Source organism: Sturnira hondurensis, unplaced genomic scaffold (genome assembly GCF_014824575.4).
Source record: "Sturnira hondurensis isolate 20B ecotype Veracruz unplaced genomic scaffold, ASM1482457v3 Scaffold0011512, whole genome shotgun sequence".
Lineage (NCBI taxonomy): Eukaryota > Metazoa > Chordata > Mammalia > Chiroptera > Phyllostomidae > Sturnira > Sturnira hondurensis.
The window spans coordinates 389,466-410,504 of record NW_028084143.1 but is presented as its reverse complement, the minus strand read 5'-3'; the positions used below and the strand labels follow the sequence as shown (position 1 = coordinate 410,504).

Sequence of the window (21,039 nt, the reverse complement as noted above, 5' to 3'; positions counted from 1 at the left end):
TTTTAGCTTCCATTGGAAATTTTATACAGAATATGAATTTACTCTAAAAGGTAGACTATATACCATCTGCATATTCCTAAATGTATAAAATGCAATGTAGGCCATATGACCTAGAAACTAAGATTATAAATGGCAAAGGGTGTGATTTTTTTCAATTAAATACCGAGGTAACTATCACATGTCATTGATTTAAGAAATGTATCGAATGCTGTGCCTCACATTGACTAGAATGTGATGCTTTCAAATTGGACAAAACAGAGATTTGGAAAAAATAAATTTGAGAATAAATGAGTTCCAAAACTGTTGCTAATTAAATTCATGAAACTAAGCAACTGAACGCAAACAGTTGCAAACAAATATAAAGCTGTTGTCATTTAAGTACTTGGGGGAAACTGAGAAGGAGGAGAGCAGTGCTGTTTGAGGAATCTGGAAAGCCAGCCTGAAATGACCTGTGAATGGGCCTATATGACACATTTCTAGAAATTCCTCTGCCAAAGTGCTCATTTTAAGTTTAGGTAAACATTGTCAAATCGCTCTCCCAGCCTGGTCGCCCATCATACCTTCTCCCCAACAGAATGGAACACCTGCTTCCTTAAGTGTTAAGGACATTCATTCAGTTTTAAATAAATGATTGTTCTTCTTAGTAATACGATTTAGTTATTTTTACTAATCTGTGGGAAATACAATCTAATTTTGTTTGTAATTTTTGAGTGAGATTGAGCAACTTTTTATTTTTTATTTCATTAAACACTTGTTTACATCATTCTTTTCTCAGATTTGTTTTTGTAGTTATGATTTTGTAGTAGTTATTGTATATTAGGAAATTAACTCTTCATATGTACAAAGTGGTGTCAATTTTTTCTATGTATTAATTTGTTATTTTTGTGCTACAGTAAGTTTGAGTCTGTTATGAAGTCCGCTTGATCTGTTTTCTTTTTTCTCTGTGACATTCCTGTTTTTCATCAGGCTTAGAAAGGTCTTTACTTTTACATGTTAAAAACATTCAAGTTTTTCTTCTAGTAATTTGTTATGATACTTCAATTTTTGCTTCATCTATAATTCATTTTAGAGTAAAAAATGATGTAAGAATTCCATTTTCCCACAAATAATTAGCAAGTTGTTGCAAGAATTTTGAGTCATCTTTTTTCTCCATTGACTTGAAATGCCATTTTAATAATATATTACCTTTAGAGTAGATGTGCATTTGGGCACATTTTTAGGCTCTTTATTCTTTCACTGGTATTTCTTTTTCTTTTTTTAGAAGATTTTATTTATTTAATTTTTAGAGAGAGTAAGGGAGGGACAAAGGGAGAGAAACATCCATGTGTGCTTGCCTCTCCTGTGCCCCCTACTGGGGACCTAGCCTGCAACCCAGGCATTTGCCCTGACTGGGAATCGAACCTGCAACCCTCTGGTTCGCAGGTTGGCACTCAATTGATTGAGCCACACCAGCCAGGGCATTTCACTGGTATTTCTATGGCTATGTCATTATCAAGCTGTTTTAATTAACTGCAGATGTATAATATAATTTTGTCACTGGTAGGACAGGTCTCATTTTACACCATTTCAGGGTTTCCTAACTAGTCTCATGTATTTATTATTCATTTTGCATTTTGAGTAATTTTGTGACATTCCTGCAAAAGAGTTGGCATTCTGATCGAAATTATATTGAGTCTATAGATTAATTTGGGGAGAACAGACATCTTTATAATTTTGAATCTCCTTGTTCATTTATGCAACTGTTCTTTTGTATTTCATTGGCGTTTTCAAATTTCCTTCAGGTAGATATGGGACATTTATTGGAGTTTATTTCTAGCATTTCATCTGTTAGTGCTATTGTGAATGAAATGTTTACCTTCATTAAGTTTTGTGATTGTTCCCAGGAAACACACTTATTTTAATTATAGATACTGTCACTGGTGCCTTATGTAATTATCTTATGGGTTTTAATAGTCTCCTGATTGTTTCTTTGAAGTTTTCAGGTATATAATCACATCACCTGCAAATAAAGATCATTTTGTCTGTTTTCAGTTTGTATACATTTTATGTAGTTCTCTTAATATTTTGTATTAAATTGAGCCTCCAAAACTATATTAAATCATACAGATAGGTTAATAATAATAATAATGATAATAATAATATTTTAATATATAAAGAATAATAAGCCCTGACTGGTGTAGCTCAGTAGATTGAGCATGGGCCTGTGAACCAAAGGATTGTGGTTCGATTCCCAGTCAGGGCACATGCCTGGGTTGCAGGCCAGTTCCCAGCAGGGGACACACAAGAGGCAACCATACATTGATATTTCTCTCCCTCTTTCCTTCCCTTCCCCTCTAAAGATAAATAAGTAATATCTTTAAAAAAAAGAATAATACAATAATTAATTCATAAATAATAATACAAGGATAAACTATGTTTCACATACTCATAAATGTAAACCTACTTTTGCCGACCCCTATATTTTTTTGCTTCATGTTAATATCAAGGAATTAAGAATTACATGAGATGTGTATCTGGTAGGAATGTTTTTCCTGCTTTTTCCTTGAAGCATGAAAACCCCAAAGGAGGAAACCCAGTGAGGTGAGCCCAGCATCTGAAAGTCCTTTATTCCTGTACCTTCTGCCATTTCACCACTGGCTGAGAAGTTGAACCGTCAACAAATGCACAGGGCTAGGGAGACCAAAATTGGACTGGGGTGTTCAAAGAAAGGGCGCCCCGGGGAAGACCCCATCTAGCTTTGGGTTGGAACCCAAAAGTTCACACCCTGCAAATAAAGAAATATACAGGCCTTCAAGCCCTCAGTGCAGTAAGGGGATCAGAGATTGCTTAGTGTCTCTTGTGCTCTGCTAGAAGCAAAATCTTTCACTGAGGCTGTTAAAATTCTCCTAGGCTCAAATAGTCTCTGTGGTCTTTATGTACGATGTTCGGCACTCAAATAAAAATAATGAGAGCTGAGAGGAGAATAGACTATTTGACTGACACACAAGAGAAACACAGCAGAAACAGACTTACTGGAAACCCAGATAAAAGGGTTGTCATTTTAATATGTTCCCAGGAATAAATGACAAGAAAAGTTCTCTGTGTTTCTCAGAGACCTGGAAACTAAAACAAAATCACCACCAAAACCTCCCCCCCAAACCCCAAACCAAAAACAAAAATGCAAACAGCCCTGGCTGGTTGTGTAGCTTAGTGGGTTGAGCACCGGCCTGCAAACCAAAGGGTGGCTGGTTTGATTCAAGTTTTTGATTCAAGTCAGGACCCATACCTGGGTTGCAGGCCAGGTCCCCAGTAGGGGGCATGTGAGAGGCAACCACACATTAATGTTTCTCTCCCTCTTTCTCCTTTCCTTCCCCCTTCTCTAAAAATAATTAAATACAATATTTTTTAAAACCCAAACAAAACACAAACAAGATAATGAAATGGAGTGCCTGGAGCTATAAAATCCAATGCCTGAACATGAGGTAGGTTTCAGAATAAATCAGAACCAGCTGAAGAAAGCATTGCCATTAGTGACCGGGAAGGTAGGTTAGAAGAAAACGTGCTGCCCTGGCTGGTGTAGCTCAGTGGACTGAACGCCAGCCTATAAACCAAAGAATTGCGGTTTGATTCCTAGTCAGGACACGTGCCTCGGTTGTGGGCCAGGTATCCATTAGGGGGCGCATGAGAGGCAACTGCACATGGTATCTCTCCCTCTCTTCCTCCCTTCCCATCTCTAAAATAAATAAATAAATAAATCTTTTTTTTTTTAAAGAAAATATCCAAACAAACTTTCAAAAGGGCATGAAAGACATATGAGCTACATTTAAAAGCTATGATATATATGTAATTAGAACCTCAAAAGCAACATATTTTCATCTCTTTTTGCCCTGATTTTTATTTTAATATTTTACTTTATTTTATTTTCTCTTCTTATCTTTAGAGGGGAAGGGAAGGAGAGAGGGCGAGAAATATTAATGTATGGTTGCCTCTCATGCATCCCCTGCCAGGAACTGGCCTGCAACCCAGGCATGTGCCCTGACTAGGGATCGAACTGGTGATCCTTTGGTTCACAGGCCTGCGCTCAATCCACTGAGCTACACTAGCCAGGGCTGCCCTGATTTTTGAGAAACTTCTTCAACTTTGACTTCTAATCTTTTATCGAGTTTTTAACCTCTGTTTTCATAGCTTTAATTTCCAAGAGATCTTTTAATGCCCGCCTGCCCCATTTTCATGGAGCGTCTTTTGTCTCTCAGAGAATATTAAGAACACGGATGCTCCTTAACTTAGGACAGGGTCGTGTCCCAATAAATCCATCGTGAGTTGTAAATGTCTTAAGTCGAAGACCCATTTGAGACCCCTAACCACCCGCTACCAGCGTCATCACGGCCCAAAGCGGCTTGGACGTTCTCAGAACCCCTGCATTAGCCTGCAGTTGGGCAAAATCGTCTAACAGAACGACTATTTTATAAGAAAATGTTGAATATCTTGTCATTCATTGTGCGTCTTGCTTTCACACCCTCGTGAAGTCAAAAACTGTCAGTGGGCCCTTCAAAGGTGAGGGACCATCTTTTTGTGGCTTCGCCGTCCCGTTCAAGGGCTCTTCTCCCTGAGCTTTGCTCCTCCTGGTCGCACTTGCCCACCGTTTGCCCTTCTGCCCGGAACGACGGGGTCGGAGCCGACGGGCGTCAGCGCGCGCGCCTCAGAGCCCCGCTGTCAGCTCTTCTCCCCGCACAGAGTCCGGCTGGTCCGATCACCGCGGACACTGCTGTTAAATCCTCGCCCACGGATACAGTTACGGATTTTGGAGAGAGGGGGAGGAGGGAGAGAGGGACGCAGGGATCCTGCGGGCCTCTGGCGCGCGCGACCAAGCATCCGGCCGGGTGAACGGCCGTGCGTGGACTGTCCCAGTACCCCTCCGGGAGGACGCAGAGCGGCCGCTGGGGTGGGGGTGGGGGGCGAGGGCTCGGGAAGTCCGCGGCAGGGACGAACCGGCACCCCTGATCTCCGCCCTGCGTCCCGGCGGTGCCGCCTGGGCCCCGCCCAGGGAGGTGCCGTAGCACCCTGGTCGGAGCGCAAAGTCCCCGCTGCCTCCGGGGCGTGTGTGCCTCGCGGAGCAGGAGGTGGGATCCGCCCGCTATGTCCTTCCATGTCTCCTGGAAGGACCCCCAGTTACAGGGGTAGTGGGGACGCAAAAGTGGATAAATGGTTACAAGGACGAGCCGTAGGTATTCAGGACGCTACGGCAGCCGCGAAGAAGCTCAGAGAACCGAGAAGTGGGGGAGTGTCCAGAGGGTGAGGGGAATGGGGGGTGCGCAGGGGAGGAACGCGGGCCTTCCCCGAGAAGCACGAGGCCCCATGTGCCGGGAGGATCTGAGACCCACGCTCCGATCGTGCCTCAGACTTCGCTGGCGCCTCATTACCTGGCAGTACTCTCCCTTCCGGCCCTGCGTCCTGGCCGGCCGAGGGGGTTCGCCCGGGGACGGCGTCCCTGCCCGCTCACCCAGCCCGCGCCTCACCCCTCCGCTGCCTGTTCCCCGAGTCCTCACCTCGTCCCCCTGCTTCCCCCGCAATGCAGGCGCCTGGCCGTCCCTGGCAGGCTTACCAGATAAAATACAGTGCGCAGTTAAATGTGAATCTCATTCTAAATAATTCTTGTGTAAGTATGTCCCAAATGCTGCAGCTCTTTGGACACAACTATTAGTGCTGAAAGAACATAATATAACCCGCCCCGTTCCAGGCCAGCCGCCTGCGGTGGGTTTTCTCCAGGCCTGCAGACGCTCTGGGGTCACCCGCGATCCGGGCGGGTGCAGCCTGCGACCCAATTTGTCGGAACGCGACGGAGTGGTCCCCGGCCACCTGGCTCCCCCGTCTCTGCCCTGCTTCCTCCCAGGTCAGGCAAGCAGCGGCTGCTTCGTGGTCAGCACCACCTCTGGCCTTGGCCTCCGCCGCGCCCAGGACGCGCCCGGAGGCCGTGCTGGGGTGCAGCTGTCCGTGTGGCCCCAGGCGGGGCGCCTCCTGCTGCGGGTCACGGTCTTGGGTCCACGCCGGTTGCTGCTGCTGGATGTCCCTCTGGCCTCCCGCCAGGGCGGGGGCGCGTTCCACATGGCGGCTCAGCGCCCTATTTGCAACTCAAGATCTTTTCGAGACCGCCACTCTCCAGGGTCTGCGGTCTCCAGAACGTGGCCTGGGAGAGAGCGCGCCTGACGGACACCCTCCCTCGTTTCTCTGGCCCGGGGTTTCTCCCTCCCGCTCCGTCACAGCACAGCGCACCTCCTTCCTGCCTCCGGCTCCGATCACCTGGAAGCCCAAGAGGAAAGCATTTAAAGATTTTCTCTATTAGAGGGAGAGGAAAGACGGAAGGAGAAACGTGTGTGCGAGAAACAGAGATTGGCTGCCTCCTGCACGCCCGCAAGTAGGGAGCCGGCCCACCGCCCAGGCCAGTGCCCTGACTGGGAATCAAACCTGCGACTCAGCCGCACCAGCCAGGGCTCGCTGAGCAACTGTTTTGCCTTCCACCCTGCTGCTAACTTCCCCCAAGACGGGGAGCATGGAGCTTAATTATTTCTTTGAGCTGTGAAGGTACAGGAAAGTAGTAGAAAGAACAAAACCAGCGATGCTATTCATCCACATATGGCTGATGCACTGGGCCTCACCAGCATGGTAATTTTAAATAAAAGGGGGAAAGAAAGAGAGGAAGGAGATGGTGGGCGGGTCCTGGGACCGGTAATAATAAAATTTGTCTCAGCTTGCAGCCCTGAGCCTCGCAGCGGGACTCTCAGGGACCCTCATCCAGGGCATTCTGTCCCTAGCAGGGCCCTGGGCAGCTTACATGATCTCCCCGCTGGCCCACTGTTCCCTGGCCCTGTCTGCCCTCCACAGCTCTGTCTTTGCTTGGGCCCTGCAACTTCAGCCCTTAGCCCCCGGCCTGAGATTTTTTTTAAGGAAATAAGAATTGGACTTTATAAGTCTTGTCAGCCTGTGATTCTTCCCCCAAAAGCACTTGTGAAACGGAAACGAAAGCAGTAACAACGTACTGCATTTTGCCACTGAACTCCCAGCAGCCCCCTCCTCGAGGATACGGGAGGACAACGCTACCGGGCTCCACGCCCCGGCGGGCAGAGCCGCAAAGACGCTGGCGTCTGTGAGGCACTCACAGAGGGGCCTGGCCCTCAGAAAGCACCCCAGAGTGCAAGTCAAACAGCACGAGCATGGCACAAGTGTTCCTTCTGCGAGGGACGCATGTGACTCAGGGAGGCGTAAGCTTGGGGTGAAGCCTTAGACCAACCCCCTGCCCTCCCCGCCACTGCTCCCACATGAAACTCTTCAGTCCTGAGGCAGGTGCAGCTGACTCACAGGCCACTGGGTTCAAGTGCCCTTCAATGATTTGAGCAAAACATGACCTTCCATTTTAAGTCTCGAATTTTGCCCTTCTGGAGGGTAATATTCTTCTGCAAAGCTGAGGACAGTGTGAGTCCGCAATGGTCCACTGGATTCCTCAAAACATTCCACTGGCTCCCTGCACAGTGCTCAGCCAGCCGAGGAGGCCCTGCCCGCAGCCACACAAAGGGGCCAGCAGGGAGCTCCGGGGCACAGGCAGCCCAGCAAAGGCTCAGTAGGTGCCCAGAAAACAGACAACCAGCAATGATATTTGTGTCATTATCTGCTTGTGTCATGTTTCCGCCCTTCAGCCATATGCTTCACATGGATTATGACACTTGAACTTCCCCACAGCTAATGGTCCAGCTAAGAAACAGGTGCTCTTGTTATCCTCACTTAACAGACAGGAACTGAGGCCTTGGGCCGATTGGAGCCTGCCTGAGGCTGCACTGCCTGCCAGTGGCCCACCTGGGCCTGATTTACAAACCCAGAGCCGGCACTCTGCTCCCTGTTCTGGTCCGGTCACCGCCAAGGGGCAGAGGTGCAGAGCACAGCCACGTCATAGGCAGAGGGCAAAGCCAGGGTGCTGCCAGGCCGCTCAGCTCTCATCCCTACAGCCTGCTGGGCACCAGGGCCTGGGCCCAGCAGTCAGAATGGTGGCCCTGCTGGGACCCTTCCCGGTTGCTCCTTCCCAGCCCCTCCCGAGCCTCACCTCATTCCTGGAGGCCCAGGAAACTTCAGGAGACATGCAGCCCTTCCTCCTCCTGGGAGGAGTTGTCTCACCCACATTCTTCTCGGAAGTGTTGCCCTCTCCCTGAACCTGGGGTCGCCATGGCTTCTACTCTCGCAGGGACAGCTCTGCGGTAGCAAGTCCAAGTTTGGCACCTACCCCCTTGAATTTCTAGCAGGCACACAGTCGGTAAGGTCAGTCATACCAGAGTGATCCCAGTGAACAGTCCATAGGACTCTCTTGAGGACTAAATGGGATGATTCGTGTAGAGGATTTAGAACCCTGCCTGGCACACAGTAGGTGCTTAGACACCAGCTGCTATGATCACTGTGTGTATTCAGCAGTGGGGCAGGCCTCGGTGCCCAGCAAGCCCACCCACGCGAGGCCCAGCGGAGCCTCGGGCATTGATGGGTCCAGTGCAAACCGGCCCTGTCCCCACAAAGCTGGCAGAAACAGAACGAGCTGTCAGTGAGCACACAGGTGTGTGTCCACATGCAGTGCAAGACAGCTGGCAGGGGCATCCTGTCCAGGGCAGGTCCTGCCTTGTGCCACCAGTTGCCTGGACAGGCTCTGGCCACTGACCCTGAACTGAAATCAGTGGGTTGGAACTAATCCCCCCCTTTTTTAAAAAAAAGATTTTATTTATTTATCTTTAGAGGGGAAGAGGAGGAGAGAAATATTAATGGATGGTTGCCTCTCGTGTGTCCTCTTCTGGGAACTGGCCTGCAACCCAGGCATGTGCCCTAACTGGGAATTGAACCACGAACCTCTGATTCACAGGCCCACACTCAATCCACTGAGCTACACCAGCCAGGGCGAAATAATCCCCTTTTTATTCATCTTTCTCCAGCGTGGCTCACACTGACTTCAGCGTTTACCACTGAAGGTGGTTGGATCTGTGTTCGCAAGTCTGGTCACATTCACGCCGTAGGAATGTGAATGCGCCGTAGGAGCTGAGCCCGTCTACACTGGCCAGCCCGTGGTGGCTGGGGTTTCGCTGAACATCGTTTCCCTTGAAGTTGCAGCTTCCGGGAACCCATGGGCTCCACTGGGGGGAGCTTACTGTCTCTGTCAGCTGCACACCCATCCCAGGCAGCCGGAACTGAAGAGGCACCCCCGATACCAGGGAGGGCACCCCGAGAAACGCACGGACACCCTCCCCAGGGGCCTGCTACTGCCTGGCTCCAGCGGTGGTGTTGCACTCTGACTTAGGCGTCGGCGTGTAAGTTCACCACACGAGCAGCTAAAAAATGTCAGTGACAGGATGGGGCTTTGTTTTCCCAAAAGGTTGTTTTATTTTAAAACACACACAGGCTGGACATCACTGCCTTCCGGGCTGTGGTGGTGGAGACACTCACGCCCCCTGCACTAACCGCTCACACCGCCCCTGCCCCGGAGCCCCCAGTCCCAAAGTCTTGGGAAGCAGGAAAAGTAAGAAGGGCCTTCCCCCTTACGCCCCTGTGTGCTGTGCTAAGAGTCCTGGGAGACTTCATGACTGACATCTCTGGAACCGTTTGGCAACCGTCAAAGTTTCGCAGTTGCTGGTTTTCCCACTGGCGTCTTACAGCCTAGGGGTGGGGGAGAGACAGCTCAGGACATGACACGCACTTGACCGATTTCTACTGGAGCCCTGGGGAAGAGAGACAGCTAACACTTGGGTCGAGTGTGACAGGCAGACACCAGCCCCGTGTGTGCGCAGAGGGGGCAGCATCTCAAAGAGGTGGGGGCAGCGTCTCAAAGAGGTGGGGGCAGCGTTTCAGAGATGAGGGCTGTGCCAGCGCCCCTCCAGGGCAGAGGTGGGGCCTGAACTCAGCCAAGCTTTCGGAACTTCCAGTCTAGGATGTTCTCATGGGTTCACACCCCTACTCTAGTGGCTTTCCGTCATTAAGAAATCAATTCTATCATCCGCACAGAATGAGGGATTTGGGGTTCGTTTCAGCTATTTGCCCCTCATCAAATTCTAAACCAAGTTTCAAGGTTCCATGTTCCAAGACTCCGGTTTCACCCTGTCGATCTACGTCTAGGACTCCCTCTGCCCCCTCCTGCACCCCCTCCCCTTCCACCACACACCGCCTGGTCTCCCCATCCGCCCAGCAGACCCCCATCCACCACTCTCCCAAGCAGGCATGACAAAGGTGCTCCTTCAGGGTTAGGCGCAAACATACGACTGGAAAGGATACTGCTCAGTGCCCAGGGCTTCATTCAGCACAGGTGGCAGGTAATGTTTTTCAAATGCTGACACCTCCCCTTCTAAAATCACCCTCTACTCCTAGGAGAAGTGGCTCCACCCCCTCCTCCAACCTGTTATCCGCTCCTGTCACACTCTGGGCTCTTACTGTGCACCAGTAAACAGCACCCCCACCCCCTGGGGCTGAGCTGGTCCCCTGTGGGCTGACAGCCTCTGGAGAAGAGGAAGGTGGGACACTCCCCCAGGATGCACGGTCTGCCACCAACTCTGAGTCCAGAGTGTGCATGAGTGGGCACCGACCCCGACCCTCCCTCGGGCAAGAAGGCCCCGCGGGCCCCGGGAGAGAGAATGGGTCCAAGGCCAACAGTGGGGGGCATGTGCTCGACGCCTGCCAGTGCTGATGCCCAGGGCCGGGACCCAGGACCCTGAGTGGTCAGGTGGCAGCCTCCCTGTTGTACGAGACTGCCGATTTGATGTGCATGGTGTCTTTCTGGTAATGTCCCTTGAACTTTCTCCCCAGTTCCCCTGAGAAAATCTGTGGTGACATAACAGGTCTCTGTTTGTACCAGAACTCGAGTGCAGTCCGCTTTGACTCCTACTTGGTGCCACAGCCCACTCTCTCGTCTCACTGCATGTTGACAAACGTCACGTGGAACCCATTGCACTTTACTGAACTGTACTCACCAAGCATTTCTTCTAATTTTGTCATGACAGGTTCATTCACACTAAGTAGAAAGTTGTCATTTCTAGGAAAAAGAGCAACAAGCCTTCTCACTGTGCAAACCAGGGGAGAGACAGCCTTCACCCCGGACACAGTAAGACTGCCTTCAGGCACTTGCCCTGAGGTCAGCCTTTGGCCAGGTGCAAGGCCCCCGGCTCCTTCCTGTTCCCCTTTCTGGCTTTTGGCTTTATTCCTTTGGCCACTTAAGAGACACCCTGAGAGTTTACCCACTGAGCTTTCTCACTCTTACATTTGTTCACTCAGAAGAATAAACAGCTGTCTACCCACGCACAGGCGTGTATGTATGTATTATATGTGTATGCACAAGCAAATGTACACATGCATACTACTCTACACTCCTTAAGATCTTTCTCACACTTCACGGATTTCAATATCAGGCCAAGGTCAAATGCTGGCCTGAAGCAGTTTCTTTTCTTGCTTCACTGTCACTTTTATTTTTAACCACAAAGAGCTCTCGGGGACGCCTCCCAGTGCAGCTCAGCGGGAGGCGGGCAAGCAAAGCCCACCGCTGTGTCCCTCTGGCTGCGAGCAACTGTCACTAGCTGCCCCGGCCCCGCCGGCACCCACGGGAGTCTAGCACAGTACTTACACCTTCTTCCTCTCTACCGCACCCAGCTTCACCAACACCGCTAAGGCATTTTTCTGTACATCAGAAGACAGCACGTCGTAGCACTGTGAGGCACCTGGAATGGACATGGCGGGAGGGTCAGGACTACTTATGTTCTGAGCCAAAGAAACCGCTGCCCATAGAGATGTGACTGACCTTGATCGAGAAGCTGACTCGCGAACGTCCTGACTCTGGCCAAGTACTGTTTCTCGGTGAAGTGGTCTTCTTCTTCCTTCAGGAGGTATTTGCAAACGATCTGATTTTAAGAGGGAGGATGAGATGCACAGTGAGAGGAAACGGGCAGTCAAACACAACACAACAGTAGATAGGTTTACGTTGCCTCACTGAAGGGAGTGACACGCGTAAGAGCAGACTCAAGCCCCGCAAGGGCTGAGCACAGAAAAGCTGCAGAGTTTGTACGTGCTCTACGGAGCTCATATCCCGGTTCACAATTAGGAAAGAAGTTTTGCAATAGTACTGACACTTATTAAAATGTAATTTTTACTTTAATGGGTTGCAAATTAAATAAATTACTATCAGGTTAATCTGCCTTATACTGCTTAGGAAAAGAGGGCCCAGATTTTTTGTGACTTTATTTTTTCTGTAAAAGGACTTAATAACATGATGCTAGACCCCCAAATATCTGGTGATTTCTACCATGACCGAGGCCTACAGGCAGACAGCATTCACCTAGTACCCACCAAGGGCAAGGCTGTGTGCGTGGGGGCCATGGAGCTGTCAGTGACCACAGCGCCAGGCGCGGGAAATTGTCCTGGGCACTCCGCGCAGCTGGCACTGACGGCCATGGAGGCCTCTTCTCACAAACACACGGGGCCCCTGGCGGCTTCCATCCCCCGCAACCCGCCTCCCTCCAAGTGCGGGCACCGTTCCTGCCGACCTGCACACCACCCCCTCTTTCCTCAGAGCTCTGCCAAACCTTCGGGTGTTTGGCACTTGAACCTTTTCTTTTTCCTTCCAACCGACTTTATGTATCATTCAAACGTTGCCTTTACTAAGTGCCTACTCTGTGTCAAACACCTTGCTACACGCTCTGAACCAACACAGTGTAAGGTAAGTGTAGCGACACTTGGGTGTCTCTGTGGCTATGGGAAAACTGTGCTCAAAGTGCAGTACGCTGTCATCCTCTTGGGTCTGTAATGGACCAAGTCTCCTCTGTGTGCAGGGGGCGAGGTCTCACCTGACAGGTGACATCACTCATCCCACTAATCAGAGTTCTTGGTCTCCCGTTCACCTGGGAGGATATTTGCCCTCCTGGCCAAGGCAGGAAGTACAGGGTACAGGGCAGGAAGTACAAGTACAGGGCAGGAAGATCTTGTGAAAGATGTACCTACCTGATAACATTCCACAAAAGGTTTAAAGAGTCCTATTAAAAACTCTAGCACGGTTTTTCCTTTCTCTGTAACTAGGATGTCCCTCGCTGTCACCTGAATGGTCTCACTTTTACAAAGCAGGTAACAGCCTTCTTCAAAGTCCTGGGGGGAAGAGAGACAGAATGTGCCACTCAGCACACTGCTGTGTGCGGCCACGGGCCCGCGGGGCAGGACAGCACCGACCCCACCGAGTCCCTCCCCAGAGGACGCTGGCTGTGACACGGGGCCACAGGAGCCAAACAAAACATTTATGAGCCTGCGGAATGACAACCTGGGGGATGGATTTTCTTTCACTTTGCAAAGCCGCATTCTTTAAACTTAAAAGGCAGTGCCGACAGCAAGTCCTAAAACCGTAAGAATCTCACTCAAAAGCCTGGCACCCTGCCCTCCTCCTCTGGTGCACGACACCCGTTCTCCTTCGCACAGCCTCCAGAGAGCCGGCCCTCCTGCCCTGTGTCCCGCCCCCGGCCCCCAGCAGCCCGTCTCCACCGCCAGGCAAGGGCAGACTCTCATCTCCAAGCAGTGGGCGCCACTCATTCCAACAAGCTGTTAACAAGAAAACGTGTGCTGGTTGGTAATTTTTTGTAAAATACAGCTGATTTATTCAGAGTGGCTGCACCACTGATTCTAAGAATGACCCTTTTCTTACCAATCCCTCAGTTACTGATCAAAGGTAACAAAGAACCAAGCGGAGTGTGCTGAGTTGTGAGTGCCCCGCTGCATGTCACCGGAACGAAGGGGGACACATCGGGAACCCGCGGCCAAAGCTCCAGAACTCGCACCGCCCGTGTGCTCGCTCTTTGGCTGCAAGGATTTACCTGTAGCTCGTTTCCTGGAAGGAAGATGAACTCCTCCGACAAAAAACGGCGCAGGAAGTGGAAGTAGCTGTAGATATCCTCTGAAATAAATTCATTACAGAAATTACAACAGTGTCCTTTAAAGTTTCAGGGAGTGGCAGGAAGTCCACGCTACTACCCCTAAAATGCAACATTTCGAAGGCACTGTATGCATCTATCAGGGGCTAGAGGAATGAAGGCCCCCCACGAGAGCTACAACCAATCTAAACTTCAGCTGCAGCGCCGATGTGGTCTAGCAGTCTCAACATGAACCTCAACTACAGCCAAGCCTCTGATTGGTCAGTCTGGAGTGAGCAAGACACCACCACGTTCCTTCGAGACTGGGAAACTTCCCTTTGCCGACCCCAGGTCCCCAGCAGAGAAGAGACAGTTCCGTCATCCCTTCCGACTTCCCACTCCAGACCACGCCCGTGGCACTGGAGCCGGGAGCACACGGCAGAGAACACGCTCTCATTCCCCGCACACACAGGGCTGCCTTGCCACCAGCTACAGAGGCTCCTCGCCCTTCTGGCCTGGGCTGTGAACTTTCTCTTTAGACAGATACACACACAGGCGACTCTCAGATGCCACATCCAGGTTCGGTGTGTTCATGTCACCCTGGAAGACCATGTGCATGCCCCTTGGTTACACACAAATTCTGAGTAAGCAACCTCAGCTACAGCTGAGATCAAGACTTAAGGTTTCTGTGTCCTGAACGAAGTCCTCTGAGCTCTCTGACCCAGCTTAGCCCTCAGTGACAAAAGGAGGGCACGGATGCAGGACCCCTGAGGCTCCTCCCAAGGCTGACGGTCTGGCTGAGTCTGGTGCCTCTCCACTCTGAATGTTCCTTAGACTGACCCATAGAACTTTGTGAACAAAAGTGAAAGTACCAATGTCTGGCCCACACTCCAGACCAACTGACTCAGGACTCTTAGGGATGGGGCTCACCTTCCAGTAATTCGACTGTGTGACCTGGGCAGAAACCCCTGGCCTTGGCGACAGGCTCCCGTGAGCAAAAACCACGTCCTACTCATGTGCACACTGTGACCAGGGTGCTGCTGGGTGTCTGCCCGCCCGATCTCTTGTCCAGTGAGGGAACTGCTGGAGCAGAAAGAATGTCCGGAGAGACGGCTCCAGTCCCAGACCCTTTCTGGGTAAGTATGCAATCTTCTAGGCCTACTTTTCCACAGTAATAAAAAGAGAGGCTTAGGTTTCTTAGCAGATGGCCATGTACTTAGGGGAAAAACCTAACTTCTGAGTGTGTGGGCCCCGTTACTGGTAGCAGTGAGGGCTGCACATGTGTGGCTGAGTACTAAAGGCTTCACATGTTACTCCCTATGCACAACTGAATGGTCTCTTCTAGAATTCAAAACCGCAGTCCCCAAGGTTACCTTTCCTGCACCCAGGTGCCATCTGCAACGCCAGAGCTACCAGGGAGGGACGAACAAAGATGTTGAGCAACTGGTTCCTGTAAGCCGAGCATGTGAGGAGGGTGATGTTCTGGAAGGCGAGGTCGCCAACAACTTCCGAGCTGCCGGTGTCCACTTTCAGAGCCACCCGGTCTTTGACAAGGCTGGCGACGTTGTCATGCAGAAGAACGCTGGACTGGATCACTTTGTCCGCAGGTTCGTTATCTGCACACAAGACAATTCATTCAGGCCAATGGCAAAAAAGATGGGAGGGGGCACTGCTGGGCACCCACGCGTCAGTGCGGGCAGCCTGATTCCAGTGCCAGGTACGGGCTTTCAGCTCTTCCAACTGAGCTATTGCGTCACATGTGAAGGGTGTTTTATTTATTTTACTTTATTTATTATTATTACTTTTAATCCTCACCCCAAGGGTATGTTTACTGGTAAGACAGAGAGAGTGTGCATGCACACAAGACACTGACTGGTTGCCTCCTGAATGCTCGCCAACAAGGGATCAAACCCACAACCTAGGTATGTGCCTTGACTGGAAATCAAACCTGCAACCTTTTGTTGTACGGGGCAACGCTCCAACCAACTGAGCCACCCCGGCCAGGGCTGCGCAGGGTATTTTAAAAATTCTATTTTGAAAACCAAACTCTCTCTGTAAGGACATGTAACACATCCACCCCTAGTTTTTCAGCCATTCTGAAATGCTACTCTGAAAACAAACAAGAACCAAGGGTACCCAAAGTTTTAGGAGATCTTCAAGCTTTCTGACTCGAAAATCACATTATGTGAGTTTAACAATACTAAGACAAGAAGCCCCATTAGTATATATTAAAACACACTTCCCACACACACTCCTCGCTTTGACCAATTCCAAGATGGCAAGAATATCACTTTGCCACTTTACGAGTGAACCAAAGGGCAACCCAAGGCGGCCCCTCCCGGTGTCAGGCCTCCCGGACTGTCGAGGGGCCTCGCAGGGGTTCTCGCGGCTCCTCCATCAGAGAGAACTAAGGAAGTGGCCCCAGCAGGTCCCGTGACCCATCAGCATGCGCCACGCTGTCCCGGAGATAATGAAGGAGTCTGGCCTACAGGAGCGTAAGGAAGGGACGGTGGCATTTAGTGCATATTCTCGGCAGTGAGATTATTTTACTGTTCCCCTGAACCACAGGGCTGGGCGACAGGCAGGTAGGCAGACACACTGCTCAAGCGGGGCGGCGAATCCTGCCGAGGCTCCGTGAAAAGGACCAGGGAGAAGCGCGGGGCTCCTCCTGGGGGCCCTCCCGGTCATTCGGGACTAACATGCCCTGTCCCAGCCCGCCTGCCGTAGTGCCACAGAGCGCGACGCCATGGGGCGACAGAGGAGGTTGACGGGTGTGTGTATGGGGATAACATAGCGGTAAGTAATAATGCAAGAATAAACTGTTTCACATACTCACAAGTGTAAGTCTACGTCTGCCCCACCCTGTATTATATGTGACACATTTTACATACAAAATACAACATGTTACATAATAATATATATCATAAAAAATTCTAGAAATGAGTTTGAGAATATGCAATAATTTGATTGAAAATAAAAGACTGAGTATACATAATGTTCTAACTTCGAAAGGATGTTTAATCACACCACACTATTACTGTACTTAGATACCAACGGATTCTCACTTTATAACAATTAAGAGTTATTTTAGTGGCTGAGCCAATATTCTTAGCTATAGATTGGCCACGTATTTGTCCCATCCTGAAAAGAAGGACTGGGAAGACAGGAGTCTGCGTGTTCTTGGGCTCCAGGCCCGACGCGAGCTGTGAGCTAGCTCCCTCACGACTTTCTACCTTGTATCACCGTCAGCGAGCGCTCTGCCTCCTGTTAGACTGTTACAGCTCTGAGAACAGACACCCAGTGCACCTTCCCTCTCCTGTTGGTGCCCGACACTCGGCCCACGACCTCTTTGGTGAGGAACCCCTCCTTAACACCACTCAGCTCCACCCCATGTGGCCCAGGCTTCTGCATTTCTCATCGGGCCCAGCGGCCTCCCTGCCCTCCCCTGCCCACTGTGGTCCACCCTAAAACAGATGCCAGGCTGCTTTCTGAAGGCCAGCTGCTCTTCCTTCCCTGCTTAGCACAACCGACAGACAGCAGGGCAGACCGCACAGCACCCTATCCTCACTGTCCCCACCCCCACAGGCCAGGCCAGGCCAGGACGAGGCCCCAGCCCTCTGTCAGGAGCGCTCCTCTCTTACCTTCTTCCTGAGGACTCCTGTCACCACCAAGACGAACTCAGAGTCGCTCCTCCACACCCGTCCCCAAGTGCGGGCCCTCCCCTCCGCAGTGTTCTCAGGCCCCGACTGCAGCCCTCTGTCTCTACTAGTCTGCACATCAGCCACCCCTGCCCTCTACAAACCAGGGGAACCACCTTGCTCATCTTCACATCCCTGGTGGCACCAGCACCAACTAGGTGCCCAACACAGGTTCCGTGAGTGAGCAGGTGCCTGACTGCAGTAATTACCTGCAGGAGGAACTGCACTTCCAAATGAGTCTCCACAATTTTAAATCAAAAAGGTTGAAAACTAAAACTGAGTACTGTCACATACACCCCAGCTCCCAGCATAGTATCCATACCTCCAATGTTTTCAGAGTCATTACTAATACTTACAATCCACTGAGGCAAACAGGTTGCAAATACTATGTGGTTTAAAAAGAGCTGCATGTAGAGGGAAGCTATGTGAAATATAAAAAGATTCAGTATTTATTCTCCCTTCTGCTGGGTGCCCAGGAGACCAGATTCTGGTTGGTTCTCAGAACAGAGTCCCACGGGGAGAGATGACATGCAAACAATTATTCTCAGAAAAACCAACGTCTGGTAGTGACAAGAACAGATTAGGTTGCCTTTCTCTCTAAACAATGCCTGGCTCTCAGTCCTATGTGGCTTTTTCACGTCTAGGCTACAACTTTCCCAAACTGAGACATAAAAAAAGCTGCCACTCCCATCCCATGCGTTCCACGTGCATACCCGGCCAACTGAGAAGCCCCCCGAAGGTCTGGGTTAAGCCTTTCAGCCACAGAGTCTTTTCCAGCAGAGCGTCGAAGTCCATGGACGGCCGGTTCTGGAGCAGGACCACCACGACAAGCACCCATGGGCTCAGCACCAGGTTCTGGATCTGCAGAAGCTGCACTTTATAGGCCACCTCAGTGACGAAGGCATGCGTGTCCCCCGACTGCTTCTGAGGAATGTACCTAAAGGCAGAGGACAGAGCAAGTTACAGCTCCGCTACCAAGTGCGAAGGGAGAGGGGTGGGTGAGGCCCGGTCCCCCGGAAGGCTTCTCAGACTTTCTGCCCACCAAGTTCCCCCAGGTCACCTCATGGGGAGCCTGCCTTTGCTTAACTCTCTCCACGCCCCTAGGTAGGCTCTTGATGGGCGACAAAAACACTCAAGAAAACAGGGTCCTGTTATCTCTGCTTTTGTTGCTTCTGTGAACACTGGACAGGCGTCCAGGCGTCCAGGGCGCCTGACTGCTATGCTGTCCCCAAGGAGCTCCAGGGCACCTGCCGGGCACTGCCACCACCCTCGTCCCAAAGGGTCCTCAAGCATGGACCCCCAAACTAAACCAGATGACACTGGGAACCTACAGGGCTGGCTGGGGCAGGAAGACACATCTGACCTAAAAGCAAACCACATAGTCAGGTGGCTCAACATAAAAGCCGTAGCCAATGAGAGCACCCTGTTTGAGGTAACAACCCGATCTGAGATCTACAGAGAGAATGTCATGACAACTTAAGCGGACACTTGCTCTGCAGGCTCTCGAAGCTGCCAGGGAGGTGCTGGCTGCTGTGGGGTGGATGGGGGACGGATAAATTAGAAGCGATGTTGCAGCCACATGCTGCTGGCCGGGCGGGCACTTCCTGCTGCCCTTGCTTCCCCAGGTCTGTTTCTCTTAATTAAGAAAACCTAAACGTGGCCCTGGCTGGTGTAGCTCAGTGGATTGAGTGCGGGCCTGTGAACCCAAGGGTCGCAGTTCGATTCCCAGTCAGGGCACATGCCTGGGCTGCAGGCCAGTTCCCAGCAGGGGATGCATAAGAGGCAACCATACATTGATATTTCTCTCCCTCTCTCCTTCCCTTCTCCTCTAAATAAATAAAATCTTTTAAAAAAGAGAGAGAGAGAAAAGGAATCCTGAATGTGGGTCACACCTGCACCCTGAAAGAACCTAATGCACTTTTTTGCCCATAAAACTCTCCCCTCTGGAGAACAGAAACTCACTCCCATTCGTTACTGTTATACGATTCTTTGTGGGATCTAAAACACTCTGTGCTCACGCCGCTGGCAAACCATTTCTGTACATTCACTTGTTAACAGCGGGTATTTCTTCCCACGTTTCAGGGAGTCGGGTCCTGGCCCCCCTGGGAAGAATGAACACTGCCTGACCTTGCAGGTTTGACGTATGCACCCTGCAGCTAATTGTTTTTGGCAAACATATAATTCTTTAACTGAGGCTTTGTGCTGCCCCATTGTGTGATCTCAAATAACCAAGATTCAGTTCTAGAAGTAGTCCAGAAAAACAGGCCACACTTTCAGATTTTCATCCTTATTTCTGTATCAGCTACAAAAATACCAGCCTTGCACCTGGGAACCAAGTTATAGGGGCTTCGGCTCATCCTCCCAGCGGCCAGAGAGCGCAGGGACAGAGGGTCTCCGAAGTACACGTGGATACTGCCGAAATTTTCAGAAAGGATCTTCCTGGCTTTCAGTAATCCCTAACCATATCACAACAGGGGAAAAGAAAACAAAAAGAAGTAAATCAGGAAACTGGCTGATGTGTAAACTAGCGTTTCCTCGAAATCCCAATGAAATCAGGTTTGGCCATCCTTTACGTACTGTTGTGGACTCTTTCGGCTTAGGGACCCCAAGAAGCTCATACACGTACAGAGTTTCCTCCAATATCTTATCATAACTGATGCTAATTGGAACAAGGTAGGTGTCAAACACTTCTTTTTTGAGAAATGGCTCCATCACAATATTCAGAAGACCTGTAAACACCAGGAGAAACGGTTTTTCATAAATATCACAAGAGCACATAAACAGAAACACAATGAAAGTGCGTGTTACATGCAAGCCATAAACAGTTCGGCGTAAACAGCCACACTTACAAAGGAAACACCACCTTGCAACCCAGGTGCCGAGTCCCATCGAGCAGGTACAGGGACGCCACACCCAACCCTTTGGGCCTGTACTTCTCCCCCAGTCCGTAAGCAACCTACCAAATTTAGGGGTCAGTGTCTTGGCAGAGCGGCTTCTTGTCCCTTCGAGGAAAAATTCAACAGGAGCATAACCATTCTTTAAGGAGAAAACACAAACAAACAAAACAAAACACAAAACCCATTGCCTACGCTCCAAGTGACAAAGGCTTCTTCTGGCTCCTCCCCCAGCTCCCCCAGGGAACCCTGCCGCTGTGGTGAGACTCCAACTGGGGAGTCACGGGAGGACTCGGCCTGCAGAGCCGTGCACATCCCTTCGGGGAAAGACGCAGCTCAGTGGTCCACTGGGAAGGGAAGCTTCTAAACCAGTTGTTTCAGCAAACTTCAGTGAGAAGAAAACACAGCTCGGAAGCCCGTGGTCATCGTTTGCATTTACCCGCAGCATGGTCTTCACGTACTCGGAGAACACCGCCCAGTAGAGCCTGTTGCCGCCGAAGGTGCGCCGCATGAAGAAGGCGCCCGACATCCGCAGCAGCTCCCCGACCATCTTCATGCCGAGGAAGTCTAAAACAGAGC

General features: G+C 50.6%; 1 protein-coding gene across 1 annotated transcript in view; it reads right to left on the bottom strand.

The window, feature by feature from the left end:
• Nucleotides 1-9,361: 9,361 nt before the first annotated feature.
• Nucleotides 9,362-21,039, bottom strand: part of GNPAT (glyceronephosphate O-acyltransferase) — a 24,438-nt gene continuing 12,760 nt past the window's right edge. The window contains exons 5-16 of the mRNA XM_037060238.1: nucleotides 20,900-21,027; nucleotides 20,527-20,602; nucleotides 20,144-20,295; nucleotides 19,892-20,022; nucleotides 18,280-18,503; nucleotides 15,242-15,484; nucleotides 13,833-13,912; nucleotides 12,976-13,116; nucleotides 11,780-11,879; nucleotides 11,606-11,699; nucleotides 10,959-11,020; nucleotides 9,362-9,654 (exon numbers count right to left, since the gene is read on the bottom strand). Of these exons, the coding sequence (XP_036916133.1) occupies nucleotides 9,611-9,654; nucleotides 10,959-11,020; nucleotides 11,606-11,699; nucleotides 11,780-11,879; nucleotides 12,976-13,116; nucleotides 13,833-13,912; nucleotides 15,242-15,484; nucleotides 18,280-18,503; nucleotides 19,892-20,022; nucleotides 20,144-20,295; nucleotides 20,527-20,602; nucleotides 20,900-21,027 (1,475 nt within the window). The 3' untranslated portion in view covers nucleotides 9,362-9,610. The remainder of the gene's footprint in view (nucleotides 9,655-10,958; nucleotides 11,021-11,605; nucleotides 11,700-11,779; nucleotides 11,880-12,975; nucleotides 13,117-13,832; nucleotides 13,913-15,241; nucleotides 15,485-18,279; nucleotides 18,504-19,891; nucleotides 20,023-20,143; nucleotides 20,296-20,526; nucleotides 20,603-20,899; nucleotides 21,028-21,039) is intronic.